Below are 22,960 nucleotides of genomic sequence, written 5' to 3'. Positions count from 1 at the left end.
GATAATTGTCCCATTCCCCTTGCCAACCCTCTGAACACTCTCATTTATTGCTTCACCTATATTGGTGCAAAGTTTGCGTTGGTCGTGGCAGATGCACTTTGCAGTGACACCAAATTACCAAAACAGTCTTTGCACATGGTTGTAGTGGTGTGCAGCGCTCTTTACCCGAAGCAAATTGGGGATTTCGCTAAAATATCTATCTATCTACACTCAAACAAGAAACTGTCAATTTTATCCAGGACCCTCATCCATAATTCAGTACTTGGCCTCGCTCTTCTGATGAACGCATCTTAAATTCATACCTACAGGCTTTTGGCCTGGTTCACGCATTCCAACACACAATCTTCTCCCAAGGTCATCCGATATAGCCCTGGACATGAGTAGAATACATTTGTTGTTCTATCTACCATGACTACAGGGTTCTGGCTGCCATTTTCTATCATCCTCCCTGGCCCCTGCAAAGTAAAGACAAAGTAAAGGCTGGTATGGAAGATTGTGTTGCTATGCATCTGGTAATTGCTCTACTCCAGAGTTGACTGGCACACACATCTGGATGTAGCACTCTTGGCATCCATTTCGAAGGAATATTCAGAGCTTTGGTTTGCCAGACAGACTGTATGAATAATGAACTAATAGTAGATATGTCATACCTAGTAGTCATAAGCCAATTAAAAACAAATGTATGACTATGGCTTGGTGGAAAAGGGTAACATCTCTGTTTGTTTTATTAAATATAGGCAATACATCTAACAAGTGGAACAACATTAAAGGTTCCGATATCATAGAATTGCATTTAAAAAAAATAACTGGATTAGGACAGGGTTGAAAAGCTACAGTACTGGGTGTCTGAAACACACTGGCATATCCAAAGGAACTAAAATGATACTGTTCAGGACATGAACACACAAAGGAATGTCCGGGGAGTACGGGTACATCCAGACTGGCGATGAAAACTCAAACGAGGCATGTGGGGCACAAATGTCCCAAGAGGCCAATAGGGGGGAGGTGAGGGGAGCTGAGGTGCTTTCTGGGACCTTCTGCTATCTCCATTTCTGTAGACTTCATTCCAGCACAACAGCTATCAAGCAGGCAGCCAAGACTGGAGCCTGGAATCTTGAGGTGTTGATACATAATCTCAGTGCACCCAATGGCACAGCTTCTGTGTACACTTTGATGTGAAGCCATTGAGATTTTTCTCATAGTGACACTCAGAAGGAGTGAGAAAATAGGCTACAAAATTAAGAATTACATAAAGTATAAAAAAAACAGTACTACAATGCTGAACTGAACAATTCCACCATTCTCTTGGGTAGCAATACAAGAATATTGTAAAAGGATCTTGTGTTTTGGGGGCACCTTCTGAAATGTAGGGGGCAACAATGTGTAGGGTAGTATACTAAAAAATTCTAGAGTAGATACTATCACCACAGGGTACTACAATACACAGCAAAATACTATAGTAGGTATTATACATGGGCACAGGGTACTACAGTATGATGTATTCTCCACTATGCTACAATATATTATAGAAAGGACTTCACTTTACTTTTAAAATATTTGCTGCTGCTCTGGTTTTCAGCAGCCGCCATGGTTACCTGTGTATGCACCAGCTGTCAGCACTGCTCCTTTGGGTCTTCTTTGCCTCTTCACCTCCTTCTGTGTAAATAATTATAACGAAATACAAAAAGGAGGGTGGATTTTCCCCCAAACAAAAACTCTCACGTTTTCATAATAATCTATAGAGGTTCACTCCTATTGGGTGTTTCTGCTGATTATGATCTAAACAAGGACATTGTAACGGGTATCTGGAGTGACTAACGGGAGGCTGACAGTGAGTCACACAGAAGCCTTTTGAGATGCATTGAAACGGCTTCTAAGGGCGCTTTGGTCCCTGAGGTAATGAGTAGCTCTCATGTCAACACAATGGCAGCAGCACATGAGTGAATGAGACTTCCAGAGAGATTATGGAGCTTTAAATCCCCTTTTGATCCTCAATGCCTCACCTGGTATTTGAACCCCTGTGATAACTCACCCACGTATTGCACTGGTGGGCTGTACTAATGTAAAGGTAAAATTATCTTGTACCGTAGACAGTAGATTACTCTATGGTCCTTGTGGTATATTGATACAAAAACACATGTACAGTGGCTGAACTAACACTGACAATCTGTGTCAGGTGTTTGTCAGGGATCACTGTTTGGTTAGATGGAAAGACTATAACATGTACTGTATGGCCTTTTGCACAAATCAATTCATATACAAGAACATAGGACTGAACCAACCTGATCTCATTGCCCATACGGTTATGTTTCGATTGTTCATGCTTCAGAATACGACCCATGTTTATGTATGCTTGACCACGTGAATTACGACTTGCGTGGAGGTTAGGCAGTATAAGGCATTAACTTCAAGTGGTTAAGGTTAGGGTAAGTTGTCTGGGGAAGGCATTAGCAAATATTACCATAAGCAACAAGAAATAGCAAGAAAGCACCAAAAAAAGGGTTAGGGTTAGTGTCCCAGTACTGGCAGACTAAAAACAGTACACTGGTGTGTGATTGGGGAAACACACATACACACACACACACACACACACACACACACACACACACACACACACACACACACACACACACACACATACACACACAAACACACAAACACACACACACACACACACACACACACACACCTACACATGCAGCTGAGAAAAAGAGAAAGATTTGCTAGGATGAGGTAAAAAGGTGGATAATGGCAGACAGGATTAAAGTCAAGACAACCCCCTTGGCCCCTTCTCTTCTATTCTCCCTCAGAGGAAGAACAAAAGCATAAAAGAAAACATGGAAGAAAAACTAGGGCCTATGAGAGGACCCAGATTACTGTTATGGGTCCATTCACTGTCCCAGCCCTGTAATCAGAGATTAGTAGCAACACTGCTTCTCAAATGACCCCGCCTAAACAAATAAAGGAGTTGAATGTTGGCTTCACACGACTTGTGGCTCTGAGTCACTTCAAAGGAAGGTATAAATTACAATATTTGAGAGAGGGACTGAAAGGGTAGGCCTACTGTATGATGTTTTAACTGGCTCCCTGCAATTCATATCATAGACGTCCACCGGCAAAACACGACATGACATGACATTAACATCTCGTAACTAAAACTCAACTTAGAAGCAACATTTTCAGTGCAGAAGATGATTCATTGGGCCACACTGTGTGTAAACACAGTCATGCACAGATGAATGCCCCTATCTGTCCAATTTCAGACAAGCTGAGACATCTCCTTCATGGGTGGAGCACCCAATTCCCCAATCGACTCCTAGCACCCTACACACTTGTGTAGATCTGAGAGAGTTGGTGGTACTGCTAATATCTAACAAATGCTTACAGGGTCAATTTGGGATTGAGCTGGGAGTCTGTAAGGAAGCAGCAGAAGAGAGGGGGTTCGGGTTTCTTCTCCAGAGTGGGGAGGGCACTGAGGTGCTACACCCCCTGTAGCTGCTGACACCCCAGGAACAACATCAGACTAACTTGACTAGCTCAGTGAGGAGCAAAAGGAACTCCATCAGAGTGGGCAGTAAAACCCACTGAATGAACAACTGATCTTTGACCCCACTATTCTGACTATTACACTGAACTGGAGAAACTGCTCAGGTGAACAAGAACTCAGATTGATTGCTTGATAGATTAATAGGGAATCCAGCGCTTTTAATTACACTACAGGGCTGACCCGAATCATACTGTGCTGCTCTGATATTTTCCTTTCACATTGTCCTTTCCAGCACTGTTTCAGCAACTATACTGGAAGAGTAACCAGGCCAGCCCAGTACAGTAATACGTTTTTGGTTTTTTTTTTAACTATACCATTTATTTTCTCGTTCCCTGTCTTTCTCTTTGTCAGTGAATAATAGATATTGGGTGCCGTTTTTTTTTTTTAAAGTGTTGCGTTACATGTTATCTATTTAGTTAATTTATTTATCTATTTAGCAACAGCATGAATGTGAATGACTCATACACAGTGACACACGTTCTCAGTCTCACAGTTCTCAATAGATAACTTATCAAGCAAGAACTGTCCACAATGCGGGGTTAGAGTGCCCTCTAGTGTGGTAAAATAGAGCATGCATGATGAATAGTAACCATAGAATACATATTCCCAAACTAAATATAAACAAACACATTGGCCTACCAATTATTCATGAATAAATGTCCATTCATAAAAAAGCCACAGCAACCGGCAAATAGACACTTTACCGTACGTGTACGAATAGATGTACTCAAATAGCAAATGTGTGTAATAGACTTTGATTTATCTGCTTAATGGTTTTCAATAAACTCTTCTTTAAAGATGCAATACCAAGGTGAGGTACTTCTCTCTAAGCTGGGATAAAATTGCCCTGATAGGTCCAAGTGATAGTTATAACAGGTACGCAACTGATTGATGTTGCCGAAACACAGTCTCTGTGGTCCAGTACCAGTAGTGGGGTTGGGAATCCTCCCATATGATGACGTCAGACTTGGCTTCGACAAGCGGAAGAAAAGATGGCGGATCATGAAGAGCAGTTATCTGATGAGGAGAAGGTAAGATGTCATTTTTATCATCCAAATTGTGCAGTGTAGGACAGACGATAGACCTTTGGGATGCATGTGCGTCTATTGTGATCCGTATATGCATTTACCGAAACCACCGTGCAAAAAAGCAGGCCGCGACTCTCGCCAACCCTGCTAGTCTATTATTTTTAGCTCAGCAGCCTCTGCCCAACTTCCGCTCATTTGCGAGTCTAAAAGGAGACTCCTTGTACGGTCCTAACTCTAAAATAGGAACCATGGAGCATATTACAAATCAACCCAAGCTAACCTATCACCCTCTTTTCCAACGCTTTGCTCTCATTTTGATCTAAAGATCTGTCGCTTTGTGACCAGTCAAGTGTCGTGAGGAGGCTAGCTAGCTCTGAGTTACTGCCTATGAGAGTCGTGCAGCTGGCTTAGTTAGGTAGCCACCGCCTTATTTGCTAGTGTTGCAACAACGTTGACGGAGAGTGTACAGTTTATTACTGGTCGTGTGTCGGACATCTATAATTGCCTAGCTAAGTAGTTTCATTGTTGATGCTTGTCGGCAAAAACAGGAAAGCCCGTCACTAAAGCTAGCTAGCTAACAACATACACACTGGGGCTAGAGGGGCGGGCCCGACCATGTTTGGCTGGGTAAAATCACTTCCTTAAAAGGAATGATATAGTAAATTAACCAACCCAAAACTCAATTCATTAGTTCAGCTCAATAATGCACATTTTAGCTTTCAACGAATTTGCTCCTCAACACTTTTACGTCAGAAGTTTGTTAGGATTTTGACAGCGCAGCGGCCAATGGGTGTGGCTGCATCTTCCCCATCAGGCATGAGCTAATAGCTGTTAGCTAACTATTTAATTAAAGTAGTTGGGTGTGGGGGACCACAATGTCCTAACACAGCAACATTTTCCAAACCTGTCCATACATCACGTGGTGATGCTGAACTCTGCAGTACTCTCTCTGTAATGCATCATGTCAGGTAATAGCCTATAGGCTTCACAGACAGGTAAAGGTAATATAGTAGTTGCATTTCGGTATTTTGTGCATTTTACTTGCAATTCCTCACATGCTTGAGCAACTCCCCCGGCAGTAGCCAACTATCTGTTCTAGTGCCTCAATTGTGTTTACAATGTTATCCAGTGGACACTTATCAGAGGTCAAGACATGTTTCTCTCATCTGTTTTACACTGTGTTATTATCTTGTCTCTCCTGAAAGCAAGCTGAAATCTGCTGCCACTGGTTTAGATACACAATGGATAAACCTGTCCTGTCACATTTACCAAGATGTTTACCAGTTATTTTTCTACTGATCTTTGCTAAGCGACTGATAATTGTCTCTCGGGGTGGCGGGGGGGGACGGGACTTTTCAACTTTCAGCTCTTTCAAGTATCAACATCGCTGTGGTATTTTGGAAAGACAGAGAAAGCCCTCTCTTTGGGTTTTAGTGAACAAACAGAATCACACAGCCTAATCTTTAAATGATTTAAAAGAGGGAAGAGTCGACGACAAGACATTTCTCCTTCAAATGCCCTGCGGGTGCAGGCCAGCCAGCTTCCTCATTATGGGCAAAACAAGCAATTCCAATTCCAATGCGTACATCTCCTTTTTTCATCACATTTTGTGTTGATGTACCCATTTGAGTAAGAAGAAACCACCAGTCCATGGGGAGGCCCTAAAGGAGAGTGCAGTGGTTCATCTTTCAGAGCAAAGAGATGTGATTTTTGGTGAAATGTTGAGTAATTTTCGCCAGGACTAGGCTAGTTCGTTAGACCTAATTAACTGATAAGAGCGCTTTGACTGAGTTGTCACTGTAAGGGGAGGTGAACTGCTGTCTTGCTGTGCCAGTTTGCAAACCTCAGATTGGCCACAATCTGACCCCAACATTGTTGGGTGTCAAACGTTCATACCTCCTCAACCGTATCACATGTCTTTTAGCTTTCATTGACTCTTCAAGCATCCAACAGTTAGCTTACTTACTTACTTTGCAGCTGTGAACTTGTGTGTTTGGGTGTTATCGGTAAATTGGCTAATTGGAGACGGGTGCGTTATCAGTATCAAAAGAATGTTTTTTTTAAAATTGCACATGCCAGGTGACATCTGTTCTGGCTTGAGTTTCGCTTTATTGAAATGGTCTATTTTTATGCATGAAAGGACTTATTTTTCAATCTTTCACCATAATTTCTTGGAGCAAGATGTGACTATTTTCTCATGTTGTAAAAATCCACTGATACTGTATAAGTAGCATACGTATTGCTCACTATCCCAATTTGAGTTGAGTCCTTTTTTCTGGATACAGTCCCAAACAGAAAAGCACATTGATATGGCTCCACCTCTGAACCACCGATTAGGGTTGGGATGGTATATTTCCGAATACCGGGGTGTTTTAAAATACCATTGGTATGATTTTCAATGCCGTAAGAACTCAATTTCTTTGTAGTTTGTTACGAAATCTGAATATTGTGTGGTCTACTGTTCATACTATAGTAAATGCCTTTAGTGATGTTTTTAAATTCAGCAGTTATCAGAGCATGGAAAAAATCCCCACAGGTTAATTTGATGTTCTTTTGAAAAATAAATTTTGTTATTCAATCAGTTATCAATGTTGAGAGAGACAGAGGCGTAGAATTGAAGGAAAACTGTAAAATAATAATAGGCAACCCCAACGATTACAATCAATGATTTGACCTGAGTACTCGGACAATAGAGTAAAAGAATGGCCAGACCTGTGAAAACTTTAGTTTTAGCGACAGTTGGAATTAAAATTGACTGAGAACGGGGTATTACTGTATACCAGGGTGTTTTGCCAGGAAGGTAAGAAGGTACGAAAATGTGTATATCGCCCAACCCTACCTCCCATGAAGACTTCTGTCTTCCTCCAGGCAGGCTCAGTTGCTCTATCCCTTGTGTGCATGTTTTTGTGAAGAATGTGAGGCCTGAGGAATACTTCTCTTGTCTCTACGTGTTTACTCCGCTGTCAGAGCTTGGGATATGGAGGGGAGACACAGCCCCTGTGGTGCTGCATGTATTCAGTCTGCAAACAGCCCCAGATATAAAATAGGCCTGGCCTAGGCCTGCATACAGTATAAACAATTAAACACCCATTTTGTTGTTTCTCCCCTAGATGTTGTTATTGTAAGTGGCATACTGGGCTGGCTGAACACCAATGACTTGAAACCAACAGAGGTCTGACGTGGCGTGTTTTGGTGTCCAGTACTTTTTTTAGGGGAACCCAGATTAGCAACGTTAGGGGAGACATCGCATTTGGCAAAGTAACTGGACCCAGGGCAAGAAGGCCACCGCCATATCTGGTTGAACCCAAAGTTCAGTAGGCCCAAGAAGGACGGCTGAGGTGGACAAAACGAAACACCCAATGATAATGATGTCCTCATGCCTTCTGCAGAAATAGAAATGTCCTTCATCTCTAATAGCAATGTATGTCCAATGAGACAGACAACAATACTTCAGAATTTGACAAAGCTTCAAGGTAAAAAAAAAGAAAAAAAGGCTTTGCATCAATACATTTCTGCTCTTGCGTCCCTTTTTCCTATTTTTTAACAGATTCTGGTCCAGTTGGCACATTTTAAATCGCAGGTAAACCCAAGCGACAGCAGACAGCCAGTCTCCTTTTTGCGTTGGTGGATTATTCTTTCCGCCAACTCCCTCTGTGGCATTAACAGTGGGCCCAGTGCAGCTTCTAAGACTGTACATTGCCTTTCTGTAAGACCTCTTGAGGCACACATTCACTTTCTATCCAAAGTATTGAGATGGAGAATTGCCAGAAAAGGGGATAAACCCCTTACAAAGCCTTGATGATGCAGTCTTTTACCTAAAATGCCTGGAGGCCAGATTTACCTCCCCCTCCCATGGGTTTAGGATCTGCCAGTGTCTTGATAAAGAGGTGTTGATTTTGGGATTAAAAGATGGTTCCGCTGGAGCTTTGTGCCTTTTGGAATAAGAGGTGCTCCTAAGAGTCTGGATGTAGGGACACACTGGAGGAAGAGAGGGGGGCCCAGCTGGTGTCTGTCCAGGAGCTTACAAAGACTATGGTCTGGCGGGGGGGCTTTGTGTGTGTTTGTGTGAATACGTTATTTCACACAGCATGTGTTACATTTGCGAACATGCATAAGTGTGTTTTTCTTTTTCCCGTACAGACGTGCTTGGGTGTAGCTAGCCTATGTTTGTCTGCATGCTTTCGAGTGGGTTTGTCTTGATCCTGAGTTTGCACTGTGAGATTAGAATCGAGAATGGGCCCCATTGCATGGCCGAACTGGAAATGAAATGGGCCTACAAGATGAAAGCCCATGTTCGGAAAGGAAGAAAATGTCCACAGTAGAATGGCAAGAACAACAACAACCTCTTTCTCAGTACAGTCACAACACTATGGGACTATCAGCCTTTCTGTTCATAGTGTTCCTGTGAAATGACCTAAGTGTGTGTGCCTGTCTGGGTGTGACTGGAGAGGGTATAACGGGTATTCATCCAAACCGCCACAAGATGTGGTGTGATGTTTCACTTTGCACTGCAGGCAAGACAGCTCCAGCTCTCTCACACCAAACAGCCAGTTCGTCAGAGGCATAGTATCGAAGATTGTTCACCTCTTCCTCGATGATTGCCAATTTCCTCTCCCTGCTGCTGTTAGGGTTAGTCGATACACTTCATTTTAAGCTTGGACTGTGTGTGTGTTATGGGCGTTGGAAGTCAAATTGAGAGTCCCAATTGCAGGGCAGTCAAATTCCCTCCCTTGTTGCCTTAGGCCAGGTCCTCAGAAGTGACACAGGCAGCTTCACACCTGTGGACCAGTGACCGAGGCAAATGCCATGTCACAGAGCTAGGTGAGCCTCCAGGCATCCTTGTCTCGCTCTTCAGTGTTTTAACCTAGGCCGAGATATGTTCCTAAGCAGGGTGTAAAGACCCTTATAGCAATTTTGAAAGCAAGTGTTTACAAACCCAATTTATTTTCGGGGGTGAGTTCTAGGTTTATGGCAGCGAAAAACCCTGTAATTACCTCTCTCATCTGAGGCTTTGACCAAGGCCCTACCTGGCCTCACAAAACCACCACCCCTTATTCATACATTGTACAAACACTGTGCCTAAACCACATACGGACGCTTTCCTCCGATCAAAGACGTTCCTGTTCCATGTCAACCCCTAGCTAATTTTCCTTATGACTTTGCTATTCATAGATCTGATAGGTGTTACCTAGAAGGAGCTGATGGGTCATGCTGAAGTGCCAAGTGCTATTCAGGTCTTTCTACCGTATAGTTTCTATCTACACTATATCTATGTGTGCTTGGGGGGGGGGGGGGGGATGGGGGTGCTAAAGAAGTCCTGCATTGTCTCCTGACAAACAGCTGTTCTACTGTGCCGGCCAATACAGTCCTGATGAAGTGCCACACAGCTTTTATTTACGCCTAACAAGCGTATCATGTCACTCTACTGAAGCCAGCCAAGTAATAATGATATTATAGTTATTAAGCCTCAACTAGAGCATTTACGTTAGAAGGGCTCAGCTGTTGAAAGGAGACCGACTGGCAATAGAGTCTTAATTTGTTTTAATCAAATCAGACTTTATTTAGCCTGAGTAGATGTTGTGCCTCCAAGTGGTTCTGATATTGTTATGGGGACTCTTTGGATGAGTCACGTGGCAGTGGTGTATGAGATTAATTGATGTGTAAGCCTTTATTGGACCAGAAAGTCCTTTGAGCTGTGATTTGTGTTTTCTTTGTTGCAAGGATGACCAAAAAAGTCCTTCAGTCAGGCAGTGTTTTCGTGGAATGTTTGTTTACATTGCTCTCAAGCACAATGAGGGACGCCCGAATCCAAATTGCTCCTCCTTAGGGATTTCATCAATGCGCACACATTTGCCTGAGCAAGACACACACACACGCACTGTACAATCACCCAGTACATATTTTATACTGCTCTAGAGTAGGTCACACTCCAAAACATAGGCCTACACAACCTCACACGTAAACACTCACTTAAACACAACACACACACGTCCCAGAGCGCCTCCCTTCCTCTCACCATATCATCATTCATTAGTCAGAATCAGTCTGAGTGAGCACCAAAGCTCTCACACTCACCACTAACAAGGGCCAAGGGACGCACACACAAACACACACACACACACCACCCCTACCCCCTTTTTCCCAGCCTGTCAGGCCAGGGGGGACCTAGCCTAGGCACAGCACCCTGGCACACTGCACTAGGCTCCTCAGTACATTTTCATGCCCTTATATGGTCGTGAGCCACGCAGGGGAGGGAGGGGCTGCCGCTGCTGTCAGTTTCACATGTGACCTTGAAACAGGAAGTGGGGGACAGAGACTGATGGCTCAGGCAGACATTGCAGAGAGTCAGAGAAGGTCTCTGGTTGGTGGCAGGATGGAAAGAGTGTGGTTTAACTCTGTGCCTCCACCCTCCAAAGCCGGAACTACTGTAAGAATAGCAGAAAATTAAGACAAGGGGAGGGCATACTACATTAGTACAGATGGTTTAGGTGCCCTCCATGTTGTGCCTAGCTTTTTAAACAGTAATATTAACCACAGTCTCACTGAACTGCAAACATGGATGGAAATAGGCCATGTGGCAAACTCTGGGACTTGGGCTGAAAATGTAGTTCCTCTAAATAGTATTACAAATGACCTGAGAGTTTGGTTTGGGATGTTAAGGACATCTTCATGTGTGACTTATCTGGGTTGTGAAGTAGAGAATGTGAATTGTTGAGCGAGAGTGGTTACTTCACGTTGTGTTTAATAACTGATGAAACTAGTTAAGATTCAAGGGAAACCCCCCACCTCCTTCTGAAAGCCAAAAATGTCCTTATACGGTAAACAGGTTAGGCCTACCTGATGTTATCAACTGTGCTGTTTTTGCTTTTTATGTTTCCGCTGACCTAACCTCAGTCAACACATTATGAGAAGTCCAAGATTTGGAACAGATTAATGTTGACTCTGTGACTCACTGGTAAAAGAGATGTGTGGTAGCCTTGTAATAGAAGGCTACTGGCCTGTATTTCTGCCTAAAGTGCCATTAAAAGTGTTTTTTGTTGTTGTTGTTTTCGCAGGTACGCATAGCAGCAAACTTTGTCATCCATGCCCCACCGGGAGAGTTCAATGAAGTTTTCAATGGTGAGGTGTGTGTGTGTGTGTGTGTGCGTGCGCGCGTGTGTGTGTGTGTGCGCTTGTGTGTGTGAGTCTTATGCAACAACTTGACGCCTGGATACTATGAGAATCACACGTTGCAATTACAGGCTGTCGTATGACATTTGGCTGGAAGAGATGGTATGCCACAGATTAACCCGCAGATGACATCTCACCACACACTGCAGAACTGACAGAAACCCAGCAACATCCTCTTGCATTAAGCAATCGTGGGAGGCGCGAGCTAGACTAGCTAGCTAGCTAGCTAGCTTTGACACTGATCAAATCTCAAAGGCCTTTCCTTGATTCCCTACATCCTGTCTCCTCACCCTCTCAAAACATATTGGAGGAGAAGGTCTGAGAGAAGGGATCCATAGACATTCTTCCAATGGGTTTTGAGAAGAAGGCGAAGATTGAGGAAATACTTTTGAGATTCGGCCACTGCTGGATAGACTAGCTACCATTGTGTTTTATTGTTTAATTTACTAAACTGTAGGCGATGACCGACGTGGTACTTCACTACATTGTTGTCTGGTAAAAATGCACAATTTATTTGACAGTGCATTGTCTACCTCTAAAGCATGCATGTCATTCAAGATTCTTTATTTGTCACGTATACAGTGAAATGCAAAAGTGACAGTGCCACAGAGGACAATACATTTAAAAATAAATAGAATATAAACAGCAGTCATGTCATGTTATGATACCCATGCTCACTTCAAGGCTTGTGGTGTGGCGGGCGCTTGTACCCCCCCCCCCCCCCCCCCCCCCTCTCTCTCTCTCTCTCTTTCCCTCAACCGCACCTTCCTCTCTCCCTTTCTTCATCCCTTCCTCTCCTAGGTCATACAGTCAGTAGAGCAGCTCTTGAGAGTTTGGCCCACAGCGTAGGGGCACATACAGGGCAGGCTGAGGACAGTGACCCAAAGCCTGTTCAACACATTCACACTCACTGCTGCCTGCCAGCGCCGCCTTCCCACCGTCAGAGGGGAGAGGGGAGCCCCTTTAAGCACCAGACAGTCAGTTGATGTGGTGAAAAGAGCAGCGGAATGAGAGAAGGGGGTGGAATAGAGGTGTGTGTGTGTGTGTGTGTGTGTGTGTGTGTGTGTGTGTGTGTGTGTGTGTGTGTGTGTGTGTGTGTGAAGGGGGTAAAGTCTTTAAAAAGCCATCATAAAGAGACTGTACTGAGGGGGATGTCTACGGCCGTGTGTGTGTGTGCGCACGAGAGTGTTTGTGTGTGTTAATTCTTTTAATCCATCCCCGCCACGATTAGCACCGCCACCTCTGAGGAGCGCCGGGGGGTTGTCTGCTCCTCCTTATCACAGCCCGACACACACACCCACCCCTTCCCCCCCCCCTCTCCCCTGGTCCACTGTGACAACCCCCTTCCCCCTTCATCTCTCTTTGATTTCACACTCCTTAACAGTGTATCAACTTGCCTTGTCTGGTTTGGTCTTTAGTAACGTCAGTGTTCTGAGCTTTGACGTGTGGTTGTGGCCTTTCCCCACAGATGTGCGATTGCTGCTCAACAATGACAATCTTCTCAGGGAAGGTGCAGCGCAGTAAGTGAACACATCTCTGGTTCAGTTCCCCCTCAACCACTCATAAATGCCCAAAGAAAGTGAGGGAGTATATTAACTGGAGGAAAAAGTCTTGTTTTGTTCATGAAAATTACCCTCCCCTTTTAACCTTTAACCATTACTTGTTCCCTTCTGTAGTGCATTTGCACAGTACAACGTGGACCAGTTTACCCCAGTGAAAATCGAGGGATACGAGGAACAGGTAAGTTTCACTTGTGCCACACAGACACACAAACAATAGACTTAAGGGTGCTTTCCATTAATCCTAAAGTGGCTTCCTCTTCTCATATCCTCTCCTTCATCTGCACAGATGTTAGAAAACTTCACAGGTGAAGGCAGATTCTAAGCAAGCATCCACTATTTTGGTTTCACATGTCATGTGCTTTCATATGCAGCGCAGATAAACTAGAAAAATAGAGGAGTCCACTTCAAACAATACCCACGCACCCATTGTCTGCGGCATTGGATTTGCACTGGATTTCACATTATAAAGCTGTAGCCTATGGATGCTACTGCCAAATACCCTCTTAGCTTAGCTCCTGAAACAAACAGGAGACTGTAGGGATGATGAACACAGAGTCACGGGTTTGGGGGGAGAACTACGTTCATGAAAGAAAGTCAGTGTATTCAGAAAGCTCACTGATGACTTGCAAACAGACCAGGAGAGCAACACTAGCCTTGAGTGAATTGAATGTCACAGAGATTGTATTGTTTCTACGTTTTCAATACAAGCAATAATTCCTCTTTTACCATGCATTTTTCCAATGCCCCGCAATTTAATTGTTGTGTAAGAAACTCCTAAACACAGAGAATAGTGTTTGTATGTCATGCTGAATAGCAATGTTGTCTGAAATTCAATTCTCCCTTCAGACAGACTTCAGTATTGTGTTGTTCTGATGTAATGCACAGAAAAGTGGCAGTTGGCACAGTTATGAACCATTGAAAAACTAGCTTGACAACCAAATAACTGCTAGCCTGCTACTTTGTTTACAACCAACCATTGCTCCATAGGATGACTTCCATTATGTTTTTCATTTTTCACCCATGTGTCAAGTTTTCCTTTTTCTTGATTCTGCCATTTATCTTTTTCTCTCCCCCTCTTCTCTCTTCCTTCCCCCCTCTGTCTGTCTCTCTCTCTCTCTCTCTTTCCCCCCTCCCTCTCCTCTTTCTCTCTCTCTAGGTCTTAATCACAGAACATGGCGACCTGGGCAACGGCCGGGTCCTGGACCCCAAGAACAAGATCTCCTTCAAGTTCGACCACCTGCGCAAGGAGGCCAGCGACCCGCGGCCCCACGACGTGGACGGAGCCATGGAGGGTTGGAGGGGCGCTGTGGACACTGCCGTCAGGGCCTACGTCAAGGAGCATTACCCCAGCGGAGTCTGCACCGTACGTGGGACCAGTGGTCAATAATCACTTCACTTTAAGCCCAAATGTACTCGCAAAGAGCATCACTCTTTCCCTCTCCAATGAAGTCTGTGCCGTATCTGGGACCACCCAGTGGCCACTCGTAGGCTTTTCACCTCAGGCCGAAGCCGTGTTCCTTTACTCACTCTTTCCATCCTCGTTGTAAATACATTGTTTACAAACAATGGAGTAAAACAAGCTTAAATGTCCATGTTGGTGTAAGACAGTTAAACTAAGCTCATACGGCATTTATAAGTTCTATTCTTCAATTACATCTTTATATTTATAGAATTATAGCAATATATCTTTAATTTAAAAAGCCCCTTTAACAAAGAAAGACGGACAACGTTTCAGATTTTAGATGCATGGTGCAGATACGCTTTGGGACACATTAATTCACTGCAGTCCATGGCTGTTTCATTATCTGAAAGTGCATCATTATCTCCTTCGGTGTTGTAAACGATAGGAGCATTACCTCTGTGGTGTCTGAACCGTGCATTTTATTGGTAATGGATTGGACTCATGTAGCTAATGGTCTTCCAGGTGCTCACAGTACTTTACACTGTACAGAGAGGGGGGACTAAGGCCCTGGTCTAAGCAAGGGATAATGAACGGCAAGATATTTTAAGGCTGTTTTATACCTCCACATCGTGGATTATTTCCCTGTCAGTGCACACCTCGTTGTTCATTGTCCCTTACATAATAATGTACACTCTAGAGAGCCCCCTTAGTCAATTAGAATAACGTATTCAGCAATGCTGTGGTGGAACACTGTAGATTAGTACATTATTTTGTTGTTTTCTTCATTGAATTTATTACTGATTTGACAGTCCTAGGCCTTGTTCCACTACTGTATAAGTGCATCCTTCCTACCGCTTGCTGAAGACATGTCTTATTTCTCTTCTTAGATTTACGGGAAAACCATTGACGGACACCAAACTATCATTGTGTGTATCGAGTGCCATCAGTTTCAACCAAAAAACTTCTGGTATGTTAAATCTTCATTCATTCCTGTTCAATGTAATCTTTCTTTCTTTCTCTTGCTCTTGGGAGTGAATCCTACTGAGTTTAATTTAATTTGCCCTTAGAAGAGACAAAAAGAAGAGTTGCAGTCACTATAATTATGTTAAAAAAATAAGGTTTCACTCCAGTATGTCTCCAGACTGAATCAAGCTCAATCTCAGCCTACAAATCCCTAATTTGTTTGGTTTACAAACCAGACTCTTCAGACTAAGCTTGCTTTGCTTGGTGCTTAACTTTGCCTGTGGGTTTAAAGACCGTCGGCCCCCATTACCTTGTTGAGCTGCCCCTGATCAGGTTATAATAATTGGATAAGGACCGTGCCAATCCTCTTTTGCGGGTGGTTTTACTGAGCTTAGTAAACACACTGAGTGTTGTGATCTCACTTCCTGTATCCTGTTTACTACCTGGTGGGACGGACTTGAACTGTAATCAGGTAACATACTAAATACTTCTACTGCAGGAGTACTGCACTACCTATTTCAGGTCCCTGATTGTGTTTTTTCGGTGAATGCAGTATGACATCCTGGTCTTTCAAGCATTCTAGGTGGCCACTTTTACTTGCTGCGTCTACTAGATTGTGTGGTCGTACGCGATCCCAAACATTCCTGGGCTTACAAAGTGTAGTGAGGCGAGACAGCACTGCAGACACTTTTATGAGAGAGACTTGAAACACACTGACTACAGCCCAGAGATACTGTCCACTGTGACTACTGCCCAGAGATACTGTCCACTGTGACTACTGCCAAGTAGAGACCCCATGAACAAATGCACTGCAGAAATTGCAGCATAGGATGCAGTGTTGTTAACAAATACCTATTGAGTAATATTTGGATTGTAGTGTAGTGGTCCCTATGGGCTTGTGTACCACAGCAAAACTGACGTAGGTGCAAGTAATGAATAGGGCCGTGCGTTTTTCCCTTTCCCCCATTGTTTTCAATGGGAAGGACGCGCTTCTGCCTACAGAAAAGTGAGGCACGCTGCTTTGGTACCTGAAACGGCAGCCTTAAAAAAAAAGCAGAGTGGAAAAAGACACCACACTGAAGTATCCAAATACTGCTTTGACAGCCCCATCTGTAACTTCGGGATTATATTTCTATACATTGCCTCAGCAATGCTTTCCACTGCACTGAGACTTGTGTGTGTCGTGGGCAACGTGTGCTTGCTACAGTCAGAGCGTAGTAGTGGAGCCTACTGTTAATAATAATAATAATAATAATAAAAAATAATAAAGAAATAAAAAAATAAAAGTAATCCTTCCTTCTTCTAGCATTGTGACCACCAATGGCCCTTGGTCCTAGCACCGATTTTTTTCTTTTTCTTATGATGACTGATGTATAGATGATTCACTTGTACTGATTCACTTGTAAGTCGCTTTGGATGAAAGCGTCCGCTAAATGTCGTAAATGTAAATGGAGTCAATTGGGAGTCTGCTCCGCTACACACTTGCTAGCTAATATTTGCATCGATATGCAATGAAGATTGAGGCGTTTTAAATCCAATTCGCTTACAACAGCACAACATACTAAAACATTTTCTCAAATTCCACTGTTAACCTCAACACTTGGATGAAATATCAAATTGCGGCACTTTCTCCTATTGACACAAACGTCGCTCTGCTGTAAATCGGGAGTCAACGTGGCAGGGACCACTGCCTGTCACCCCGCCGGGTGGTCCAATCAGGCCCACGGGTGATTTCTGCCATTATATATATATATTTTTTAAGGATAGATCAGCTTTGAAATGGGAAGATATAGCTTAATTGCTATCAGAAAGCTTTGCTTGCATGATTCCTAATTATTTTTATTTTTTTTCGTCTTTGTTTGTTTTTCACACTCTTCAAAGGAACGGACGCTGGAGGTCAGAGTGGAAATTCACCGTCACCCCCTCTACCACTCAAGTGGCAGGAATCATGAAAATCCAGGTGTGTGTGTGTGTCTTTGTGCATGTGTGTGTTTGTGCATTATTGGGTTCCAAACTGTATGTGAACTTAGACAAGTATTTTCTGGCTTGTTGTAGGTTCATTACTATGAGGATGGCAACGTTCAGCTGGTGAGCCACAAAGAGGTTCAGGAGTCCATGTCCATTTCTGTGAGTACATCGCAAGTGGAACTGAAACAGAGAAATATGCATCAAAGCATGTTCATGTATGTGCGGTTGTGGAAGAAGTGTAAAGTTTGCTGGATAGGACAGGGAAATAGGATCTATGGATGACGTGTACCACATCAATTTAGATTCAGACCCCTCCTTCAGATATAACAACCAGTCTGAGCCAAGTATTTACCTGAGACACTTTTATAATTTTATCAGGACGTATGAGCATATTATTTATAATGATTATGTTTGAATAACAGTCATCATCATCCTCATTGACACTGTCACTCCCTCCCCCTCCAGAATGAAGCCGCAACTGCAAAGGAGTTCATCAAGATCATGGAGGCTGCAGAGAATGACTACCAGGTATGTTTATAATCGGCTTATAAACATTTGACCAAACCATTGTTACTGGTGATGATGGCCGTGTCCAAATACTATGAATTGGCTCTCTTCATATTTTATAGAATATTCCTGAAGGCCAATGATTCTCCAACATTGTTGTCTTACCTCGAGTACTATAAGCCACTTCAGAATATTCTGACACAACCGATTCTTATTTCTTGGGTAGCATCGGTCTTTGACAAACCTTTACCGAGTACCACTGTTCCTATCTGGTGGTGTTCATATTGCAGCAACAAAGTCCTTTCTTTCCCCCTCAGACCGCCATCAACGAGAATTACCAGACCATGTCGGACACTACCTTCAAAGCCTTACGCCGCCAGCTCCCCGTGACACGCACCAAGATTGACTGGAACAAGATCCTGAGCTACAAGATCGGCAAGGAGATGCAGAATGCTTGAAAACAAACAAAAAAACAGACAACATTGCATGACTGGATTGTTGTATCGTCTTTGTACAAATGAGAAAAAAATGGGGGGAAAAAAAATATTTGGTCTCACGAAAAACGTCAAACATTACACTTAAAATGTCTACTTTTATTAATGCTTTTATACAGACACTGTTAAAATCTCTGTATAATACATAGATAATGATGATAATCATGTTATTGGGGAAAAATAGGATGCTGAGGAAACAGTTCATAGGACAGGGGACCTCATATGCAAAACACCCGGATACAGTATGTCAGGTGTGCAATATTTATTATGGTGGTGAGACCACACCTTTCCTTTGACCTGAGGAAAAACACATGGTGAAACAAATACTTTGAAGATTTTCTGTAAACATTTACAGTAGAACGTTATTGGCTAAGGCAGAAGAATCCTCTACAACATGGTTACTGTCCCATACTGTTAGAGTCCCTGTGTGCATTGGCTCGTATTTTCATGACATATTTTGCACAAGCAGTCACCTTCGTCGACCACTTGATGTTCTTTCCCTCGTATTGGTACTTCCCCCACGGTTTGCCCCATACGTGAAAATCTCTCAAGCTTGCGACCCTCCTGGCTGAATTGCAGGCTAAGTCTCCAACCTCTGAACTCTCACATAGCAAAGGGAGAAAAACAATACCCTGACAAGCTTAATTAACAAGTCTTTAATTGCTACTTATGTGCATAATGTTCAATTTACAAAAAAATTAAAAGTATCACCGCCCCCCCCCCCCCCACCTCCCCCAGTGCTTATTTTTATTAAAACAAGACCTGACTGTATTATAACACGGCACATTGTAATATATAATATACCTGTATTAAACATCCTGTCTGTCAGTTTGGTGATTTATTTCCTTGAGATTAATTGTAATTCAGTCACATTTATGTTGCATTAAATGACAAATTTTCTACTTACTGACTCACTCATACTTTTTTTGATCGAGTTCTGCTCTTGAATGAAGGTTGAGTACTGTGTGTGTAGCAAGCTTTTTTCCTTTTCCAGATTGGACTACAAATCACTCACGTTAAACGTATTGGCCTATTTGTCTACATCTGTTTACCACATGTATGTGACGGTACAAAAAAAGAAGCCTGTTGTTTTAGTAAGAACATTGATGTTATGCTAAATATTACAACAGCTGAATTTATAGAGATACCCTCAGCCAACTTGGTATACATGACTACACACAACTGGTGTATGATTAAGTAGCATATTGAGTATCGACAGCGTTGACTGAACATGTTGATTCAAGGGCTCTTGTCAGGACTCGACAATTTTTCAGACTGACCTGCGGGCAATTGTACCTGGTCTTGAAGAGGATTACCACTGGACTGACTTCCTAAAAAAAAAAAACAGTTGTTTTTCTGAATTTTGTCTGAATGTTTAATTTAGTTTTGGAATGCTAAACACTGTACTCCAAAATAATATAATACATTGAAATTAGCATTATTGGGCAAGATTATCTAGCTAATAAACTTTTACCAATCATGTTTTGTCTCCATGCATTGAAATATCATAATTATTTGCCCATAATATCATACAGTAAGCATATGGCATCCCAGAATACACTGAGAACCTGTGTTGAGGTCTAGACCGGAGTATCATGGCTGAAAATGGGACAGGCTTACTAGAGCAACTCAAGTCTTGCATCGTCTGGTCTTGTACATACTTTTGGACAGTCTGGTTCTTTGTTATGCTGTTTTTGGTTTACATTTTACGAGTGCCATGTAGATACAACGACAATCTGACCACAGGTGAGACCCGTGCATCAAAGCACTTTTCTTAACAACTTGTACGTTTTAACTTGTGAGTAGCAGGCTAGCCCGTTAGCAGAGGAGGTTAATTGGAGCTAGCTCGGTGTGCTAGCTGACTTGTCTCTGCAGACACGTCTACATTCTCGCGCGTTAGGCTTATGGCTTGAACTGGAAGCTGGCTTGCTGCTTTAAAACTATTTGTAAACGAAACGCAACAGCGGATAAGGTTTTAACTTGCTTTATACTTTCAAGGTAAGGTCGTTCAACATGTACATTTATTAGTTTCCTAATATCCGTTTAGCCATACACTTCGCCATACTTTAAAAGTTTCCACATTGTGTTGCTAACTTTAGCCAGCTATATTAGCTAGCCAAGAAGTTACTGGTACAGCAATGTCAAGTCAAAGTTTATTAGTCATATGCACAGGATACCGTTGTAAATTGTACTATGAAATGCTTACTTTGCCAGCTTCCTCCCAACAGTGCAAATATTACAGTGCGTAAGAATAAAAATACCATAATAACACAATAGACAATAAGTGTAATAGGCAATAAGTGTAAGGTGACGTAAGCAGTCAATACAGTAATACATACTGTGTGTGTGTGTGTTGATGTGCAGAGAGTCAATGCAAATTGTCTTAGGTGCAGGTGAGCAGCAGGTATTGCAGATGGGCAGCTAGGGCTAGTTGTTGTGGTAACATCTTATGGCCTGGAGGTAGAAACTGTATCTTGACCGTGGTTGAGGGGCCTCCCTCAGACACCACCTGGTGTAGATGTCCTGAATGGCTGGGCGCTCGCCCCCAGCGATGGGACCGAGCCTTCTTCACCACCCTTTGCAGAGCCTTGCGGTCAAGGGCAGTACAGCTGCCGTACCAGGCGGTTATGCAGCCGGACTAGATGCTCTCGATGGTGCATCTGTACAGTAGAAGTTGGTGAGGATCTGAGGGGCCATGCCAAATTTCTTTAGCTGCCTGAGGAAATACAGGCGGTGGCGTGCCATCTTGATCACTGTGCCTGTGTGATGCAAGTCCTCTCTGATGTGGTACACAGAGGACCCCCCCCCCCCCCCCTTTCTTCATCCTGTAGTCTAAGATCAGCTCCTTGGTTTTGCAGATGTTGAGGGAGTGGTTGTTGTCCTGGCACCATTCTGCCAGGCCTCTAACCTCCTCCCTGCAGGCTGTCTTAACTGTCGCTGTTGGTGAGCAGCCCTAGAACAGAGTTGCCGTCAGCAAGTCGCGCGTGGCCACTAGTCGTGGGTCTTTAATGAAATGCATGCAACCAGTTTGTTTACAATTGATTTTACAGTAATTACTATGTAGCCTTAATTTCCTAATCACTGTCAAGAAAGCCACTGCACTACTGTGTTAAACAGAATGCTTTCATACCTGGAGTAGCATAGAGTTTTGACGTAACACTGATTACAGTCTTACCATGAATGTCAGAATGCTCTCAGAGATGTAAAATGTCAAAGGCTGTCTCTGTTGATTATGATTAAATGCTAAGTCCCTGAACCCAACATATTTAATTTATCATTGCCTATATTTTGAATCACTCACAGCTGCGTGCGTGCGTGCGTGCGTGCGTGCGTGCCTCTTTCAAGAAGTTTCAGAAAGAACTAACATTATCTGTTTTGTTGAAATGGAATGCAATAAAACTGATCCCCTGCCTTAAGATCAAGCTTGGCCTTATTAAGAAAGTCAGACTTCTGTGAGAGCATGAACACTCAGAGGAGGTAGGAGTTCAGACTGCTTTTTTGGCTTCGGTTAGTACAGTCGTGGTCAAATTATTTCATAGTTTAATGTCAAAGTTGGTATTTGGCAGTTTCTTTTCAAACAGCAGCTAGTCTCTTCTATGACAGTGTGCTGCGGAGCAGATGGAAGAATGTGCTCTTTCAGAGAGCCAGCTGGCTGGGCGAGAGGGCCGGGGTACGTTTACACACACACACAGACAGACTCACTGAGAGGCACGTTTAGCGTAGAATTATGAGATGTGTCTGTGGTGTGGTGTGGTGTGTTTGTCTTTGGGGCAGGGATGAGGTGACAAAAGTGGTGTTTTGGACGGTTATCAAATTGAAATGCAAAGTCACTGTTCTGTACGGGTTCAGTGTGGCATTAATGTCCAGCCATACCCACAGTGGGGATGACATCGCCGTCATCTTAAAGGAAATGGGGACCAATGAGGTGTTGTACGTGTTTGTGCTTCAATTAATACTTAATAATTAATTCATTACTTAATGTAATACTCTGCATTAATCCGCCGCAGGCCTAAATGTTGACCCAGTTCTATAATGGTGTGCTTTACTATGACATTTGATGTTTAATGAGACGCAGGCTATGTTGTTCCTCTTCTGCAAATCCAATACAAGGCAACCGTTGTGTTAATGTGTACATCTTTAGAAGTTACACAAGTGTTTGTCTCCTCTTCTTGAACTGTGGTTGAGATTTACTGACAGTCAACCTCACTCTTACTGCTCTCATCCAAGTTCCGCTTCCCCATTCCTCGATGCATAGGCCTCCATGGTATTCGTTACACTTCTCTAGTCTATAAGTTCCCCTTTCCTCCGTAGTTTCCTAA

General features: G+C 43.1%; 2 protein-coding genes across 8 annotated transcripts in view; both read left to right on the top strand.

The window, feature by feature from the left end:
- Window positions 1-4,524: 4,524 nt before the first annotated feature.
- On the top strand, window positions 4,525-19,547 carry LOC310802698 (F-actin-capping protein subunit alpha-2). Its single transcript, XM_083667224.1, has 10 exons — window positions 4,525-4,578; window positions 11,631-11,694; window positions 13,214-13,265; window positions 13,422-13,485; window positions 14,464-14,670; window positions 15,597-15,676; window positions 17,554-17,632; window positions 17,728-17,799; window positions 18,106-18,168; window positions 18,465-19,547. The coding sequence occupies exons 1-10, from the start codon at window positions 4,540-4,542 to the stop codon at window positions 18,603-18,605; spliced, it is 861 nt and encodes a 286-aa protein (XP_083523350.1). The 5' UTR covers window positions 4,525-4,539; the 3' UTR covers window positions 18,606-19,547.
- Window positions 19,548-20,236: 689 nt separating this feature from the next.
- Window positions 20,237-22,960, top strand: part of LOC310802019 (suppressor of tumorigenicity 7 protein homolog) — a gene marked incomplete at its 5' end in the record, with an annotated part of 40,242 nt that continues 37,518 nt past the window's right edge. For 6 of the 7 annotated variants that reach the window (XM_083666259.1, XM_083666256.1, XM_083666255.1 and 3 more), the window contains one exon: window positions 20,237-20,387. In XM_083666259.1, coding sequence (XP_083522385.1) covers window positions 20,237-20,387 — 151 coding nt within the window. Of the gene's footprint in view, window positions 20,388-20,555; window positions 20,640-22,960 lie in introns of those variants that run through there. The other variant, XM_083666261.1, reaches the window with a different exon arrangement.

The sequence above is a fragment of the Argentina silus genome (genome assembly GCF_951799395.1).
Source record: "Argentina silus genome assembly, chromosome: 3".
NCBI lineage: Eukaryota > Metazoa > Chordata > Actinopteri > Argentiniformes > Argentinidae > Argentina > Argentina silus.
The sequence above is the reverse complement of the archived record's forward strand: the minus strand, read 5'-3'. Positions and strand labels throughout refer to the sequence as shown.